The sequence below is a fragment of the Stigmatopora nigra genome, chromosome 7 (genome assembly GCF_051989575.1).
Source record: "Stigmatopora nigra isolate UIUO_SnigA chromosome 7, RoL_Snig_1.1, whole genome shotgun sequence".
NCBI lineage: Eukaryota > Metazoa > Chordata > Actinopteri > Syngnathiformes > Syngnathidae > Stigmatopora > Stigmatopora nigra.
In genome coordinates, this window is record NC_135514.1 from 4,404,691 (window position 1) to 4,424,278 (window position 19,588).

Consider the following 19,588-nt stretch of genomic DNA (forward strand, 5'->3'; position numbering starts at 1 on the left):
GAATATGGGTTTGTTTTATGTCGGTATATGTGTGTGTGTGTGTGTGTGTGTGGGGGGGGGGTGTTCTTTATGTCCCATTCAATTAAAATTAGAGGACTGTGGATGCTCATGTTTCAGTGCCATTGACTGCGCAAGACCTCTAATCTGTTCTGACTTGCACGATGCCAGGCTCTCCCAGGCAAAATGGATTGGACGTCTAGTGCCGTCCAGCCAACCACTCAAATTAGTCTCCTAAAAAGTTGAGACGGAAATGTTCATCTGCAATATGGAGTAAAATGCGTTTTATCAAGTCTGAGACTAAAGCCCCAAGGACACATTCGACCAAAACAGAATATTTTACGTCTAGATTTTTGAAAAAGTGATCATAAATGGTGTCAAAATAACGTATACTGAAAATACAAGTTTTCTTTGCACATATTTTCCATTTAATCGATTGCATGACATCTGGATAATAGGAGAAGTGTTCTAGCACTGTATTAATTAAAAGAATTCAATACATTGCATGGTCCTTTGTAAACTCAAAACACGAACGGGATAGAAAGAGGACAAGACATTCATAAAGCGTATAGTGACCTCTAGTGTTCATTACGTAGGTCTACAGTGTATTTAACTTGTCTCATTTTCCCAAATGTAATGTAAAGCGCTTTATTCCAGTACAGCATTAAAATATTTTAGCCAATTCCCTTTACAAATCCTAATGTATAATCCTCACCTATGAAAAATCATCTTTGAGTTGGTTCTATTTCTTCATGTTACTCCATCAAGTGTTGATGACAGGAAATCATATGGGATTTCACATGCAGTGGTGAGATTCTTGAAAGCTAACTGGAAGGTGTTTGCAGACTTTGGTTCTGAAAAATGCTGAAACAGCCTATAAGGAAACTGGAGGCCCTTCTCCGGTCCATATGCTCCAGCAGTGGTTGGAAAGTGGCTCGTACATTCCAAAGTTCAACGCTCACTGTCTCCATCAGGACCTCGAGATAAGTGGCCTATTTTAGAACTGTACAGATCTGTTCCCATCCTCTGCAGGCAATGAAGAGACTTGAACCAGATTTAAAGTTCCGGATTAGGGTGACCTTGACCTCCTGGCGTCTGGGAAAACCTGCAAAACTTGACTATGGCATCATTTGGTACATGGTGGAGTTACAAAGCATCTCCAAGGGAAACGACTCAGTCAACAGTTTTTCTGAACATCTACACGATCTTGAAACTGTGTCTCAATATTAAAAATCTCAATATTATATCTAGAATAGTCCGGCCCACGTGAAATCGAGTTGACGTTAATGTGACCCGCGAACCAACCCGAGTCTGACACCTTTGAGTTAGACAATACAGTCGCAAAGGCCGCAGAACAACAAAGCAAAAGCACAAAGTACAAAGTAAATCAAAGAAAATGGGATCATTAATAATCACCATATCAAATCATTAAGACAGAAAAGCAGCAAAAACACAAAACGAGCAAGAGTGGACGGGGCTTCTGCCACCGGCTGCCACTTGAACAGCGCCATCATGGTTGCGGTAGTAAAAACGGATACAGACTCAGAAAGACGTTGTAAAGTTGGACAAAAAACTGGAATCACACACAGGATGTCATTCACAAGAATGGGAACTTCTGCAGACTGTGACCGAGGTAGAGAATATGGAGAGTCACAATCTTATCCTCACAAGAGTCGCGGGGGGGCGGTGATAGCAATCCCAGCCAATTATGGGCAGCAGGTTGGAACCCACCTGGGAATCTGATTGAAATTATGAACATATATTTTATGATACCTCTTCCATTTGAGTGTCTCTCCTGAGAAGCAATAAGACAATACTGTTTAAATGGCTATGTGCAGAATTGCCAGTTTTGGCAAAACTGGATGGAGAATTGAAATTTCAAATTTAGAAACTGTCATTACAAACTATTACCAACAGAGGGCGGTAGTGACCTCAAAAACGTTTTTGGGTGGTGGTGGTGGGGGCTGGGGGGGGGGGGGTCACGTGTTCCGTTTTATCCCTTGGTTCCACCCAACGACTCAGCGTCAGAAATCCAGACCATAAAGATGGTCCACATGGACTAACTGGCAAATGGTAAGCAGAATGAAATAGCAATCTATTATTATTATTATTATTATTATTGCATAGCATGACCATAATATATCTTTGCTATAAAGGACTACTAGACTAAAGAACTAATCTCTAAAGCCTATTCGGCGTATTTACAATTTGCTAGTTTAGAACATGTGAAAAAGCGGGTGTGGTTTGTTAAAAGGTAAAATACATTTATAAAAAAACAAAGAAAACAAAAAGTAAACATCGAAAGACACATCACGCACTTTGCCCCGCCCACCATGGTCGTTCAGAACCATGGAGAGCAATCACGGTGAGAATTCGCTCATCCTGGATTTTGGTTAAAAAAAATGTAGGTATATTTTTTAATTTGTATGTTTATGACAGCTCTAATGCACAATTTTATGTGCAGTTCCACATTGCTAATCCTTGCCCTTATGCAGTCTTGCACTGTCATTTGCGACTCAAAGAGTTAATGGGTTATGTAACACTCCAAGGATGGTTGTCGTCATACTGTGCGTGTACTGTCAGATATATCCAATGGTGTGTCTCCTTACTGTGGATCCATCTGCTCTGTAGAACACAAGCTGGTACTGCCAGCATCCGGGCGTGTATTTGTGGTACGCAGCTAGAGAAGCAATCATCTTTAGGGGCTAACTGCAAAACATCAGGTGAGACTTTTGGTGATATTTGTATCATGATTTTAATTGAGAAAATATATATTAATAGTGTTTCTAAATAAATAAATTGCGCATATAAAAAGTGTTTGGGAAAAGAGGTGGTTATGTGTTATGATATTGTTGTTTGTGGTTTGCATGATGACGCAATGTTAATTGGTGAACTGATGAAATCTGGCCTGGTACGTGTATCTTTTGTAGGCAAAACACCTTCTGTTGTGGTCCATATGAACACAATTAAAATCCTCAAAAGGAGGAAAAACACTGATGTGAGGAATAGAGTTAAATTTGAACAAATGAATAGTGTTTTCTAGTGATATTGTGGGATGACTCACAAGCATGACTCAGTAAGACAGCATTGTGTGATAATGGCATCTGATTTACGTGCCACTGTTTTAGAAATATGTATCTGGAATTAAGTGGTAATTCTGGAACGCCCGAGGAAGCGCTCAAAAAGTTAGGTTGTCCTTTTTGTTCTTGAGGAGGACAGGGGCTGAAATTAGTGTTTTTTCTTTATTTGTGAACAAATCAGAATGAGATTTGGTAGGTACATTCTTGGCATGTATACGCATTGATCCTCTGAGCCCTATTTCAGATTTTTTCCCATGTTTCAGGCTTGATCAATTATATTAATTAGTTGTTATTGTTGCCTGTAGGTTTCGAGAAGTATCCATTCTGCTTTACTTTTTGCTCTACAATACATGACATGTTTGACATGAGAGTTGACACATCAACTGCAGGCATACAGAGCTGGAGTTATATATAAATCAACACTATCTTTATCAAACTATGGTGGTATCAGTTAAGTTTCTTTTTTTGACAAACTACAAAGGCATCGAACTAACGGACTGATTGCTTTAATGGAATAAAGTGGTAAACAGCTTGACATGAGCTCCTGTGAGGATCATCATTTGAAAGCAGTTGGATTTACATGGATTAAGAGAATTTATATATCTAAACTCTTTAAAGTATTCGCCATCTGGTTATAGGGAATGATTATCAAGTTAGCATACTTGGTCAGAAGTCCAAACATTTTCTGTGCATTATTGAGATAATGTTGCTTTTCCACAGTGCCTCATTCCTTATGTCACTCTTCTGTGGAGATTTGTTGGTTCTAGGGTTTTAGATTAAGAAACTGTGATGACACTCACTGCGAAGAAAGCTGAAGAGCCTGTCTTTGACAATAGTATAACACATGACAATTTATTAATATTGCCTGGTACTGCCAGTCATGGTTTTAGTTTAATGATGATTGAATTGGGGAATTTATCTTAATTTAGAAGCATCCATAAAATGCTAGGGAAGTGCCCATAGTTGAGAATAAGCGGTTCAGAAATTGAAAGAATAAATGAAAAGTACAAATCAAGAGTGAAGGAAAACACCCAACATATTCTTTTTCAGAGAATAAATGAATGTTATAATTGCTATTACTATGTATATGCGATTACTGCTATGCTATATTCTCATTTGCCATTATTTATTATTCAGATTAATGTATGTGAATCTAAAGGGGAGGCTTTTAAGTAACACTGATAGACAATTGCACAATAGTGTGGAAATGTAGATCCATTTGCACACAGATGCATGAGCAGGGATACAGAATCATAAATTGCAATCATAAATTCAACCCTCTTTAATCGGCTAATAAAACTATAATAATAATACTGAAGAATATTCATGGAGGGCAAATACCCAGAATGATGCACAAGTTGTCAAATTTTACAGACTTAAACATATAAAATTGTTCTTCAGCGTCTTATTTTTTGCTAAAACTTGTTGGGCCTATGTCTGATATATTTATATTCTGTCAGATTCTGCTGTGCCAGTTTACAGAATCTACTCATGTATTATGGCACTGTAGTTCAGGAAGATAATGAATGTAAAATATAAAATGGAGGCCACCTAGATCTTAGTTCTACTTTAGTATCTGACAATGGAAAATGGAGTGTTATTCCCACGGTGTTTTGATCTATATTTATCGCCCTCTGTGGTTTGAAGAAAAAGGATGTCATAATACAGATCTGCTTTTACAAAATCCTGTGCATAGCCTTCAGATTATACAGTTTTTCCCAGTCATTGGATCCCAATCCTTTGATGCAATGTAGAAACCTCCAGTTCATAGTCTGCTGTGGATTTACATGAACAAATAACCAATATTAAGGACTCTATACCTTTATTAAACCACCCCTAGTTAGGCTTTAAGCTCATGCTTACTCTGTGGTTTTTAAAGAGAGAGGACTTAAACTATTTCACTCCTCTGTTATTGTACGTCGGAGCTATTTTATTATAGTGAAATTAGTAGGTATAATATTCTATAGACCTTCAGATATTGTTGATTGGTGGGCGATTTTTTTAAATTTTTATTTTATCTGATTAATTACATTATTTAACTGTGGACTTATTGTTGCCTCTAGGTTCTGAGTTAGCCAGGAGAGGTCATGTGTGCTTTTCTTTCGTGCTATTTATTTTTTTGTTATATATAATCAAGTACACTTTATGTATTAATTCTGGTTGTCCTCAAAACTATTTTGTTGGGACATGAATACATTCTTCATCTTCAGTTTTGTGCTCACGACACATTTTCATCACTCCACTTGAACAAAACTATGAAAGGTTAAAGCCATATTATTAGCTAAAAGGAAATGTCTTGCAAATCAATAGTGCAGCACAGATTAAGGTTACAATTAAATTAGGTTTAACTATTTGATTTTTATAAAGCAACATATTATAATAGTTCAATGTGATGGTGAGCTTTTTTGGTTGTGATTTTTTAAACTTTTTTATTTATTTTTTTGGTAGTATTTTGTTTCAGTAGTGTAAATAAAATTATATAGTTTAGTACTGTTCATGTATTTTTGAAATAAACCGATTATTTTCTTATTTGTAGCCTTTAACCCTTAAACAATGTCGTTGATTTCTACTAACGCTATGTCATTGTCAACCATAAAGTAAAACAAACCAAAACATTTTTAATACAGTGTGGTGTGGAGGAAGGAAATCAATTTTACATGAATTAATGTTTGCCGCACATGTTTTGCATGGAACAAACATTTTTTATTAATGTTTTAGAAATAAATAATGCAGCTTTCCTGCTAGAATAAAAGCCACATTCATATCAGTTCTTCTGGTGTGTTAACTGTGCTGCCTCTTTGCACTCTCACTTACTGGGTCAGTTACATAAGTGCAGATGTGCTGTACTTATTTGATGTTTGTGACCCTGAGCTTTTTCTTCTGCTTAGCTCTTGTTAGACACGTTGTGCTTGTGCCAACACACACATTTAATTTGATGTAATGTAGATCTTTTTGGCTGAAATCACTGTACTGCAATCAATTACTGTATATTTTGGAGTATTGCTGACTATAAACTGCAACCAAACATTTTACAAGAAAACTGCAAGTACCGTATTTTCACAACTATAAGGCGCACATAAAAGTCTTAAATTTTCCCTAAAATAGACACGGCGCCTTATAATCCAGTGCGCCTTATATATGGAAAAAAATAAAATGTGCCATTCATTGAGGGTGCGTCTTATAATGTGGTGCGCCTTATATATATATATATATATATATATATATATATATATATATATATATATATATATATATATATATATATATATATATATATATATATATATATATATATATATATATATATATATATATATATATATATATATATATATATATATATATATATATATATATATATATATATATATATATATATATATATATATATGGAAAATACGGCATTTAGCTTCTACAGTCAAGTTTGAAATAGAATAAGGCTGGAAAACAACAAAATCTGTACTGACACTGATAAATGCAAAAAATATCGAATAAACAATAGTACTTCAACCAATAGTGGCATCCACGCAGAATAAAAAAAAATTCTAAAAAACAACATACTGTATTTTCACGACTATAAGGTGCACTTAAGTCTTATATTTTTCTCCAAAATAGACAGGGTGCCTTATAATCTAGTGCGCCTTATATATGGAAAAAAATAAAATGTGCCATTCATTGAGGGTGCGCCTTATAATCCAGTGCGCCTTATACATGGGGAAAAAATGTCATTCATTGAAGGTGTGCCTTATAGTCGTGAAAATACGGTAATTCGATTTTTTTTTAGAGATTAATTCCCATTCAAATTTTGTCTTCAGAATACTCACTACAACAAAAACAATGAAAGGGCCTTATGCTAGGTAGTGTAAAAATCGCTTTTCACATCCTGGAATTACAGTATTGCATAGCTACAGTTTGGTTTTATAAAACGGTAAAGTTTGAATGTGTTGGCCCTGTATTTTCTGTACAATTAGTGTCAAGCTGCATGTCTATTGTGTGTGTACATGCATGCAGGTTATTGTAGTGGGTTGGTATGGTGATGCAACCAAAATAGGGTCTTTGTTCTTTGTTGGCTAATTGTTTCATGCCATCAAAAATGCTGTTGCAGGAAATAGATCTTAATAATCCAACTCACCCCCTCCCCCCTTTTTTATTTTGTTTACCAGTGAGAATACGCTACATGAAAAACAATGGGACCCTTCCAAGAATATGAGGTTAGTCTATAGAATGGTAGTATTTGATCGGTCCTGTATAATTAATTGATACAAAATACACTCATTGAATATTAAACTTATTTTAGTCACCGATTATTATCCTCCCACAAAACAGGAAAAGAAGTCTCCACAGAAAGGCAGCCCTCGGAGTCGCATCCCACGTTTAATCCTCCATCCCTTTCATCCAAAGGGTGCCAATTCCCCTTTTTCTGACTCTCCTTACTCAGAGGAGGATGGCAAAGAGTATGACGTCAGCTCAGATCACTCCAAGAGGACCATCAGCTCCAACAGCTTTTACTCGGGTAAGAACCTCAAATCGCAATAATTCATCTTTAATTATTTATTATTATGACCAATAAAATACATGTGCGTGCTGAAACCTTGCAGCACATCAATCAACATTATGTAATACATTCCACCAAACTCAGATACTTGGTTCAAAAATACTTATAAACCATCTTTCTTCATTGTGCTTAGATTCACCTTTTTAATTCAAAATCTGAGTATTAGTAAGTATTAGTTAGTAGTAATCCAATTTGATCTGCTTAAAATTTGAGGACAAAATCACAAAATATAAGAAAATGCTATGTTTGTCCTATGGACTGAAATTTTTCATTTTGAATAGTTGAATTGGAATTATATTCTATAATTTCCTATTGTAGTGTTTCATTTTTATCATGACACCTGATAATGCAGTGGTTCTTTCACCTAATTTTGGTGCAGGCTGCATGGGTTCGATTTCCACCCATGTGTGGTTAATTGGGAGTGTGAATGGTTGCCTTACAACTGACTGATGACCACTTTAGGGTTTAGGATGAGCGGTGTGGAAAATGAATGAGTGAATTTGTATTGTTGCATTGAAAAACTAAATCTGAATAGTTCATTCATTCATCTACCATACCATGCATCCTCGAAAGGGTTGCGGGGGTTGCTGGAGCCTAACCCAGCGGACTTTGGTCAAAAGACAGACTACACCTTAGACTGGTTGCCAGTCAGCCGTAGGGTACACAGAGAGGCAAACGTGGAATTCCAATAAATGTGAAAGGTCAGGCTAATATATTTTCATGTTCAGGATTTACCATTGAAATTATGATTGCTAAATTCCATTTTAGTCTTGCACACATCCATGTTCTTAAGGACATGAACTTAGTTTTAAGACGTGAAACTTGCCAATCATGACACACAAGTTAGGAAATATTGGGCCGGAAAGCATGTTTTTCACACAATGAGGTGTGTCAAATGATAAGATTTGGAAATGTTACAAAGCTTGGCAGAGTTGAGGTCTTGCTACATTGCATCATAGGGACAGCTGTGGTCATTGGGCCAATGCCAGTCCAATAATCTTCTTCATTCTATCTGCAGATTTGTCTCTCAGATTACAAATTCTAATTATATCATTTTTAAATTGAACTCCTCAACTTTAACATATAATATTCACTTTCTGTTTTAAGATATGAATAATATTCCGACATTTTTTTCCAATAAATACACCACTCACCCTCATTTTGATAATCTATTTGTTTTCAAATTTTGGTTTTCACAAAAGCACACAAATAATTTTATAATAAAAACTTCAAGTCAACGTTCCTGAGGTGAGAGTTTATTAGGAATTAGGAAATATTATTAGAAATATCATTAGAAGAAATAATATGTGCGAGAAGTATCTGGGTTTGGTGGAACGGTTCACAAACAGTATCTTGATAAAATTATATCATTTAGGCATAACCAAGCTGCACCCCAGACTCGGGTGTCTGGTTTTGGTTATTACTATCTGTGTGCCTATCTACAATATAGATGACACCGGCTGCCCCACTAGTCAGTCTGTGTCCCCCTCCAAAACTCCGTCAGGCTCAGACGAGAGTACCTATAGGTCACCAACACTACCCGAACGAAAGGTCAGAGTGAAGAGGGTTCGAGTCATAGGGGAGACCAGTCATGAACCACAGAGTGCTCCGAGGCAGAAGAAGAAGCTGAGGTCAGCCATGAAAGTCAGAGGTAAAGAAACACCAGAAGAGGGTGAATCACACAGTTTAAAAAATCTTCTCTAATCCTTATGTAAGGATTTAAATTGCCAGTATGACAACAGGTTCCCTGGATTCTATTGATGTCACCACAATAATAAGAATAATAATTTTTGAGCTAAGAAAAAATGTTGCAAATTGAAAAAAAATACAGAATATAATCATTCAAATCTATAATATGGCCTGTGGCAAACAAAAAATAATAATAAGATCCTTATATCTGTATTAAGTTCCTTCATCTTAATAAAACTGGAAATGTATTTTGGACACAAGAGGATATTCATGATGCAAAACGGGGAATAAATTGACTGGTTAAGGGAGAAAGTTTGGGGCTTAACCAATTAGGCTGATTAGTGGGAGGTTACTTAACTAAGTGGTGTGTATAGATCTTATGTAAACTTACAATGAGATGTAGAATCACAGGGTTTACGCCTAATTCTGTTTGGCACAATCATCACTACACACAATACAATGGTTTTGCTTGAAGGCAAGAAAAGTTTCTCAGGTATGGACTTGATATTTTATTCTGCTCAAACCCTAAGCACATTGCACATTTCTTTTTAAAGTACAGTTGTCGCATGGTGAATTCACCAGTGAGTGTTGTCTTTAAGAATTGCCCATTTCAAGTGCCAAACCTGAAAGCCACATGTAGTATTTTTAATGTCATAAGCATTAAAGCCTTCATTTAATGAGACTGTATAGTATGTGACAACATTTTTTTTTAAATTGGCAGTGGCAGATCCATTTTAATCCCAGATGAATCTGAATTTAAGATCTTGACATTTTGTAATACTTACAACTCTGACATGAGAATTAAAACAAACATTATTTGAAGTCATTGAACTTGTGACAGTGTGTGGTCATCTAACATGGTTTACTATTTCTCCCCACACAGGAAGTGAGGCAAATTTTAGCTCTTCCAGTAGTACAGGGAGCTTTAAGAACAAAGAGCGTATCACCAAATTATCTGGAAAGAAAACACCATGTCACAGGTATCTGTTTTTTACCTTTATTTTGCAACAAAAAGTTGTTTTTTTTAATTGCCAAATGTGAATATTTTAGAAATTACATAATTTTGCTTCAGTATAACAAAATTGCAGTACCCATTTCAGCTTGCCTCCAGTCTTCAAACCGGCAGGGAGTCATTCTACCAACCGGGATGCAGAACTATATGCTCCCTACAGGACTCCACCTGGAGTTGCATTCTCAAGTAGCAGCTCCAACTCTAGTCCTACATCCAGGTACCTGTATCGATTTTATTTTTTTTTGCTTGCTTTGGGTGTTTATATCTTAGGAAAGTTGCAGTTAAATCCTTGTATTTAGATTAGAAGGGGCAAAGATCATTCCTAGTCAATCCACAAGGTAAATAGCCAGTCCAGTCACCAGAAGTTTTCAGCATATGAAATTGCAATTTGACAAATTGAGCTCTCTTGATTGGGATTTTCTTGTATATTGTTGCTGCACACATTGTCTTTATTGTTAGTTACTATTTTCAAAATCTAACTATATTTAGTATAGTACTGTACAGGTATTTTTGCAATATACCAAAGGATTATTTGGTTCTTTGAAGTCTTTCACTGCCATTGATAGTTACAGACCTCAAATACATTGTAAAGCCTGGTATTGATCATGATTCACTGCCATTAATGGTGAGAGAAGTCAGATCTATTTTGACCTTGAGTGCTGGCTGAGACAATGATTGCTATCAGCCTGTGGATGGATGCACATCAGATGCATGGGAGGGAAGAGTAATTATTGCCCTGTCACTTTATTTTTAATAAGACTATTGTATACAACTCCATTCTTGCAGTTGATACAATCACAAAAGTCAATATAGACATGACACAACTACATTTCTATCTACAGTTATATTTTTCAGATAGTTTGTCACTTGACAATCTTGGAAAAAGTCAAGACAACATCTTCCTTAGCTTTTAGCTTTTATTTTCTTTAGTTTCAATTTCACTTCCAGTAAAAGGCATACACGAATCAGTCAGTGGTTAAAATACAGTAATAGGAATGATTTTTTTTAATGACCATATTTTTTAAAGATACGGGTAGTTGCTCCCTTTTCCATCTTGTATTTGGGATCAAACATAATAGGAATGTTAATATGACTCGTGTTTAGATAGTTGCAATCAGTAAGGAGATTTCTGCTTTATTTTAAGCATGCATTTTGAATAGGTATTATCCAGTCTCGTCTGAATGCCAGTAATCCTGCATCAGACAGTAAATCAAGCCTCCAGAAAACATCTGTCCTTACATCATTCTATCGCAGAACCTGCGTATTGCAATCAGTGACTTTTAATCGGATCAGCTTTATTTTCACGACTCGTGCGCAGTAATTTCTTGACATAGAAAGTAACTAAAATGTAGCAGTCTTTTACTGTAGATGTGTAGGGTGTTTACTTGTGATAATGAATGAATAAATTATCCCTTTGCTCAGCAGGAGAGCAAACTTGAGCCGCTATCATTCATGCAGCGATAACCATGGAATCAAGCCACCGCAGCCTGAGCAGTACCTCACTCCTCTGCAGCAGAAGGAAGTGACCATCAGACACCTGAAGACAAAACTACTGGAGTCTGACAACCGGGTGTATGACAGGTCAGTTAGCCGTAGTCTTACTGGGCACTCTACTTATTTTTAGCTTGCTTTTTAAGTAAGGATGGTGGTGGTCGTGAATGGGATGTAATATCAACATCCGGACACTGATACTCAACTGATACTTGTTCTGACAGCCACTGGGTAATTACATAAGATAACCAAAAAAATGTAGCACTTGAGTTTAATCGTGCGTAACTTTTGTACCGTGTTGAGCTAGAGTATGAATTTTTCATGTTCACTTAGCAAAAGAAAACTTGTTTTCATTGCAATTGCTCTTTTGGCTCATGTGCAATTGGTGGCAGTGATTGTTTGTCTGTTAGGTGAAAGGGGAAGTTTTTGTTTTTCAGAGAGGCAGAAATTGAGGATCTCAAAGGTCAACTCAGCAGAATGAGGGAAGACTGGATTGAAGAGGAGTGTCACCGAGTAGAGGCCCAACTGTCACTCAAAGAAGCTCGTAAGGAAATCAAGCAACTGCGTCAGGTGGTGGAGACCATGAAGACTACCCTAATGGAAAAAGATAAGGGAATACAGAAGTACTTCATAGACATAAATATCCAAAACAGGAAGCTGGAGTCACTGCTACAAAGCATGGAACTTGCTCAGAGTGGTGTCAGCCTTCAGGATGAAAACACACAAGACTTCTTCTTTGAGAGCCCCAAGAGTGGCAGGAAGAAGATGGCAGGAGTGGAAGAAGGTGCCATGGATTTAGGAGATCACGGAGTAGAGGCATTGGCTGATAGTGGGCTGCTAATAGACGACGAAATGGCCAACAGATCTGACATTCTGGAGCAGGTCTTAATGTCCACGGCAGGAGAGTTCAATTTGGACACGCTCGACAAGGTGAATCCTGGAATGGACATGGGTCCCGGAGTGTCCATAATCTCTGAAATATCCAATCCACAGCCACTAGTTATAAAAGCTCCTGCTTCCAGGCACATTTCCCACTCTCTGAAGAAAAAAGATAAAGGCACCCAAACTGAAACAATGTCCATGTCACAAGAGCTTCAGGCTTTACTCTATCAGCTTCTTCGACTCGAAGGGCACAGAGGACCAACATTGTCCGTCTCCAGCGCTCTTGTGGATCTCCCAAAGCTGCCCACTTTCACTTGCATGCATTCCCCTTACTTGATGGCTCCCATCTCCCCCTACATGCTGCCCCCTGCTCCTCTTGACAGCACAGTCCTTGCTACTGATGCTGACTTCGGTTGCTCAGATCTGGCAGAGATTCCAATGATGGATGAACTGGATTTTGAACCAAGTACAGAAAAACAGCTTCTATCTCTAGAGATGAGTGCTTTCAACCAGCGTTACTGGAGCAACAGTTTTCTGGTGGATCTGGTTGCCATTGCTGCACCTGTGCTACCTACATTGGTCTGGCTTTACTCACAGCATGGTGTGGACAAAAGCACTCCGGTCAACATCGCTACTCTCATCAGGGGTTGTTGCATCATGGGATTATACTCTCTTCGCCGCATTGCTCCCAAGCCAGATCTGTAATGGCTGTCAATGTAAAAACACTTATTTTCACTTTGAATTAAAAGCACTTAAGCATTTTTGAGAGTATTTTTGTTCCTGAACACCTAATTGATGCACTGTAGGTGGGGTTGAAGTGAAGTGGGGACATGAAAAGGAACATTTATTAAGAGGGTGATGGTTATATTTTATTTAATGTCGATTATTGAGGAAGGATATATTTGTATTCTCAATGTTTTGTACTGTCCAAAGTCATCCTTGTTAAAAATCAAAGCACTTTTCACTGTTCAGATGAGTTTTCTGAGATTAAAATGGAATGTCTGTTATTTTTTTCAAGATTTTGAGATGTTTAAGTCATTGTTTTAAAAAGTAACTTTAAACCTTCAGCCAAAGCTTTAATGTGAAATCAGTCCTGTTTTTTTAGTGTGATTTATATTTTTGTCCAAAAAGTAAAACTTAACTAGCTTTAATTGAACTTTGGTATTGTAAAACACAAAGCTGATGCTTGACAGCAAATCACTTTTATGTGCCTGCGCTATGTGCAATACCTGCAGTTTGCATCAGATGTCTATGTATACTTATTAAAGCATGATATCACAATACTTGAATGAGCAATGTTTTTTTTGGCTGGTTATTCCAGTAGAAATCATATAACCTTCTTTACATTTATTTCAAGTATAATTTTAAATACAAATCTTTCTGAATAATATTAAGAGACCCATAAAACATGACAAACATCTGAATTCATTCATTGTTGACCAATAACGACCACACAGAGACCAGCACCAAATGCAAATTTAACCTGTTAACCATCTGTTGCTTTGATGCCATACAAATCAAGTTGAATTATACACTCAATGGTGTGGGCCTGTGTGTGATTTAATAAAGTTATATGAAGCTCAGAACTTGCATTATTTTTTACACATTAACTGCAAATTAATTTTGGCTCAAAATATTGGTTATCTGCCTCCTCCAACTACTAATAATTGTTATTGGTATTAGTCCTGAAAAACCCATATCAGTCAGTCACTATTCATTATGTTCACATGATTAAATAACTGAGGTTGCTATACTTTAGCAGGAGAGCATTTGTCTGACTGCACTTTATAAAATATTTCTTCATCTGTTACCTGGTAAGGGTAGCCACTGAAGCCTTAAATTGTCAACCACTACAGTTGAAACATGTTTACCTCACAGCCTTTTCATAGACAAATAAAACCAAGTCAAATCTGGGGAAGAAATTTAAAAGAACCAAGACTTATTTAATCCCATTGATGGGGACAATCCTCTCTTAGTTACATAACTATCTTGGCTCCGTAAGCATCAAAAGCTGATGCCTTCAGATTCTATAAAACCCTCCATGGTGATCTTGTCTTGCAATTTGAGAAATGTTCCCCTTCAGGATATAGAAATGCTGGCAGACCCAAGTTATTTAGCACATTAACAGGAATCATTTTGTATCACAGCCCAGTGTAGCTGGCATGTCTATGGACTGTTTGTGATGGCATGGGCGGTCTCGGAGCAAGGGTTGCATCAATATTGAGTCTAGGATCGAGAGGAAAGGGAATCTCAGTTTAAAGTGAAGCGGATGAAATTGGTACAGGAGAGTTTGCACATTCTCTCAGTATGTGTGTAAAGTATATTACATGAGAGTGGGCAACAAGTCATCACCAAGAAAAGCTCACTTAACTTCACAACAATTGGAAGACGATGTGACTATCAAAAGGATTCAATCAGTGGCTCCTCAAAAGAAATCTGACCAGGGAGTATTCAACAAGCCAAAGACCACCCTCAAAGTATACTCTGGAAAGATTTGGAGGAAGCAGGTACAATTGTTAAAAGGGAAAACTATCGGTTGTGTACTCCACGACTACGGCCCCTAGGGACACCCGGGCCGTATGACCTTTTCTTCAGGAAAAAGCATTTTGAAGCTCATTTGAAGTTTCCTAAAAAGCCTATTTCATTTGAATGGCATCTTTGTGAATAACTGTAGGGGAAAACCCTTTTATGCATTCAATAGTTATTTCCCACATTGTATGCCTGTGCATGTGTATGTATTTACACACATACATGCATAAACACACAAGGACAGAAACACATACACTACATGGTAATACTTTTGCGGACATTCCCAAAGGTTCAGTTTTCCTTTTGCCGGGAATGGAATAGATATGTTAGCAGCGATTCAAGACCAATTTCTTAAAAATAATGTGACATACCATCCAGTCTTTAGCACGTAGCCACAGACTACATAGCTTTTTTATATTTTAATTGTCAAATTTGGAGGTTCAGTGTACATGATCATTGGAGAAAATGCTTTTTGAACAATGATAAATCATAAATATAAAAACAATTATTTACCTGACCAATGTCACTTATAAACAATGATTCTTAAAAAAAACATACACCACTTTGTCCTTCCCGTTAGAAATAAGACAAAAGAAAAAGAATCGTACGATGACCAGGACTAACAGTATAGGTTTAAATTTATTTACACACCTTGAATAAGGGCCTGTGCTGACTAGCACATACACCAAAACTATACTGGGAGCATATAATTTCTGGTTCTTCCTTAAGGCCAAAATGTCCAAAACATGGGATGGCTTTCAGTTGTTCCCCCAAAACTGAGAGAAATGGTTGCTGGATGAAGACATATTACTGAAAATGTAGCACAGCAGCATGAGAACTTCAAATGTTTTGATGAAACTCATAACTGATTCAATGTCTTTCCCTTGTATTCCTCTGGCTCAAAACTGAGCATTACCAAAATGTTAAGAAAGTTTAACTGCCATTTTCTGCTCTTTCTTCATCATCCTCTGAGCCTCTTTCTCCATCTTCTTCCTTTGCTGTTCCATGGACCGTTTTTCTCTGTCAGCCAACTTCTGTTGTCTGTTCCAACAAGAACAAATGACAATGTCTTTATGTTGTATTACCAGCTAACTATTTACCCAGTGAGAAAGCAGTGGTGTTCATCGCCGACATCTCCTGGTCAACGTGAGCCTGTGCGCCATCAGCTATGTGAAAGACTTTTACCTTAGCACCTCTTCTGCTTCCCAGGTGGCATCAGATTCTTCCTCCCAGGCATTGGTATCCCCCTGCCAGTTGTCCATTTCACCAAGCTCTGCCTGTAAAAAATAAAATAAACAACTTCATCAATATGAATTTGAAGGCAAAGAAATCAGGATACTTGGAAAATATATTTATTAATTAATGTTTGAGTCAGACAGTTATAAAGATTCCAATAATATGTTTACTAGCTCTCTTTCTCCAACTCGGCAACGCAACGTGAAAACGAATAAATGGCAATGCCTCCTCTTGGCGGGCTGGAATGAAGTACTGACGTAACGTGTCTGTGGCCTACAAGACGAGGTAGGGGCGGAATTTGCACAGAGACGTAATGTGGGGTTACCTAACCTCAATCACACCCCCGTCTCTCATGCAATAGAGAGACATGGCTTGAGTGCACTTCTAGTTTTGAAGTGATCTAATCCTGGTGGTCTTGGAACGGTGTAGAGCGCCATCGGCTGGTATGGACAGGAATTCATGGTAAAGTCACTTGACTTGAAATTTTACATGTCATTGAGTTAGATAAAAATGTTCATTGATCTGCCAGGCAATACAAATGAATTTGAATGGAAATTCTAATCAATGTGTAAGCATCTGCAAACCAATCTGTATGCAAAGGCAATCAGTTTGCATTAAATTTTTTCTATCTATTTTTTGTAGACCACACTTCTGTTTTTGAATGATGTTTCATTTGCAAATCAAACTTTTTGTTTTACATAATTTGGGAATGATTCTACTACCATAGATTTGCCCTGACATAAAATGGTATAATTAACACGTTTGATAAAGCTTTAAAATAAAGATAAAATAACATCACCTGCACTCAATAACAAAACTTGAACTTTCATGTCTGTCTCGGCATACGGACAATGACACCTGAAGCTTTGAAGATGATAAAAGATAACTTACTGAAGGTGGACTGAAGGTCATCATATCCTGAGAGGCTGCCAGTCTGCTGGAGAAACCTGCTGAGCCATCAGGAACCAGGAAGTTCAGTGGTTCTCTTTTCTTGAGCAAAATCTGCAGCAAGGAAAACAAAGAAAATTCTAAAATTGCATTCTTAAATGTATTAAAAAGCCAAGGAAGATTTGAAAACATCAGAATTGGACTATCCCTACTGCATGAAAATGTGAAGGTAGGGGGGAAAGAATAGAATTGGCTGATTCTATACAGGAAAGATAATTACACTTTGCTAAATTCTTTTTAGGCAGCCAGTATCACATATAACCCGGTAGTGGACGTTTTATGAGAGTTAACATTTAGCACAGGGGTCTTCAAACTATTCCAGATAGTTCCAATATTTAATCTGGTATCTTAGAAGTGCAATCATTGGATTGCAGGCAGGTGCTTCTTGTTTCAACAGAAACCTCACTGCTTAAACTGTTTGTGTTGGATCGGTTAGAACAAAAACCTGCACCCACAGCGGCCCTTGAGGACCGGTTTGGAGACCCCTAATTTACCATTATGGCTTTTATAATGTGAATGAGAAATTGGATGTCAAAAATATATAGTTCATCAATTTTCCAGTGACTGCAAAAGGGCAAATGATGGAGTTTTGCCCCACCAGTTTCTAAAAAAGAAAAGCGGGATGAACAGGCGCGACTAATCTCTTCAGTTGAAATATAGTATGAAAATAAAGCCCTCGCTAGGAGACTTGTGATTTTCTTTTTGTTTTTGGTGTAATGTAGTTAAGACAAACAAATCAGTTCAGTTGAGTTATTGAACAACAAAGCACATACAATTTTGTTCATGAATAACCAATAGCAATGGAATATAGAAATATTACATGATATAGAGGATTCTGCATGACAACAGTGTGTATATACCTTCTGGGTTTTCCTGATGGTTGGTGTCATGTCTTTAAAATAGTCAGGCTCTTCTATATCAGTAGGTTGAGGGGGAACATTTCCATTTCCATCTTCAATTTTAATACTCGTTGGAGCTTCTTCATCCCATGAACTCCATTCTTCAACATCTGGCTGTGAAGAATTAACAGCACAAAATACTACTTAAAACACAAATACAATCAGGCTGAAATGCCAAAATGCCAGACCACTTTATGTTTGATAATATTCTGTTTGTTTGTCCACATAATAGGGTCCAAAATGGGGTGGAACACAATAGTGTTTGGTTAATTTACAAATGACAACAAACCTGTTTGGGTATGGATGATGAGAAATCCACTGTAGTCGGAAGGGATATTTGATCTCCACTGAGCTTCCGGCCCCTTCCAGTCCTTTATTACCAATTAATAAGAAAAACAATTAATTAAAAATTGGGGGAAAAAAACAAGGCTAAAAATGAATTTGAGCCTTAACTGTTTGTCCAGACAGGTATTTCAATTAAAACAAATTAAACGATCCAAAAAAATGGATAAATGGATTAACCAGGAGTAAATATATTGAATTTGACAACCAACAGCTTCAGTTATCATATTAAAATACATATGTATTGAGAGACTTTAAATTACAGTTACCTGCATATTAATCTCTTGAAGAACGACAGCAAACTGGCTAGGCATGTGCAGATCTTAAACAGGCGGAATTGAGTGATGGCCATGTTGAAATTGACCTAGGTGGGTGGGGGGATTGGGGTAAAATATATAACTTAACTTATAACTTACACCTCTTTATGAAAAATACGCTATTGTTGGGTGCGATACAGAATACAAATATATAGTGAAGCACCGAATGTGGAAAAGGTAATAGTAACCAAAGTTTGTGCCCTCCAAGCACGTACAGTAAACAATTATTTGAACAACACTTTGTGATAATAACACAGAAACGGGCAAAAATGACCGTATTTAAAGCTAGTGATTCCTTTATATTGCTGACGAGACATGTTCATTTATTTGCCGAGCGCTGCTTGCTAGCTTAGCCTGCAGAAAAGCATGTCTTTCCAAAATTCAACAGTGTTGAGGAGTGTGAAGAAATTTGCAAGGTACTATTATACCAACAAGTCAAAACAAAGACCGTAAGAGCTACATACTCTAATGTTGCTTCATGATAGAACTCTGATGTATCGCGGCTCATCGCCCTCACGTAGCTGCCATCTTGGTTCTCAGCTGGGAGGAGCAGGAACAAGGAAATAAAGAAATTGCGCTGCGTTTATTGCTGGGAAAAATGTCGGAGTTTA

The 19,588-nt window shown here is 37.1% G+C and overlaps 2 protein-coding genes across 7 annotated transcripts; one reads left to right on the plus strand and one right to left on the minus strand.

Annotated features, from left to right (window-relative positions):
- Positions 1–1,976: 1,976 nt before the first annotated feature.
- On the plus strand, positions 1,977–13,989 carry sybu (syntabulin (syntaxin-interacting)). 6 transcript variants are annotated; one of them, XM_077720657.1, is made up of 9 exons: positions 1,977–2,070; positions 2,629–2,720; positions 7,241–7,288; positions 7,404–7,590; positions 9,083–9,283; positions 10,205–10,301; positions 10,422–10,550; positions 11,756–11,914; positions 12,262–13,989. In XM_077720657.1, exons 3-9 carry the CDS (start codon positions 7,265–7,267, stop codon positions 13,409–13,411), a joined length of 1,947 nt encoding a protein of 648 aa, XP_077576783.1. In that variant the 5' UTR covers positions 1,977–2,070; positions 2,629–2,720; positions 7,241–7,264; the 3' UTR covers positions 13,412–13,989. The 6 variants fall into 6 exon arrangements, with proteins under 6 accessions (XP_077576783.1, XP_077576786.1, XP_077576787.1 ...); XM_077720660.1 differs by having other exon boundaries at positions 11,759–11,914; XM_077720661.1 differs by having other exon boundaries at positions 9,137–9,283.
- A 1,619-nt stretch (positions 13,990–15,608) lies between these two features.
- On the minus strand, positions 15,609–19,565 carry ebag9 (estrogen receptor binding site associated antigen 9). The gene is made up of 7 exons (XM_077720664.1): positions 19,442–19,565; positions 18,930–19,024; positions 18,608–18,689; positions 18,280–18,432; positions 17,363–17,473; positions 16,421–16,512; positions 15,609–16,276 (listed from the first exon to the last, which is right to left on the minus strand). Exons 2-7 carry the CDS (start codon positions 19,010–19,012, stop codon positions 16,159–16,161), a joined length of 639 nt encoding a protein of 212 aa, XP_077576790.1. The 5' UTR covers positions 19,013–19,024; positions 19,442–19,565; the 3' UTR covers positions 15,609–16,158.
- Between the last annotated feature and the right edge of the window lie 23 nt (positions 19,566–19,588).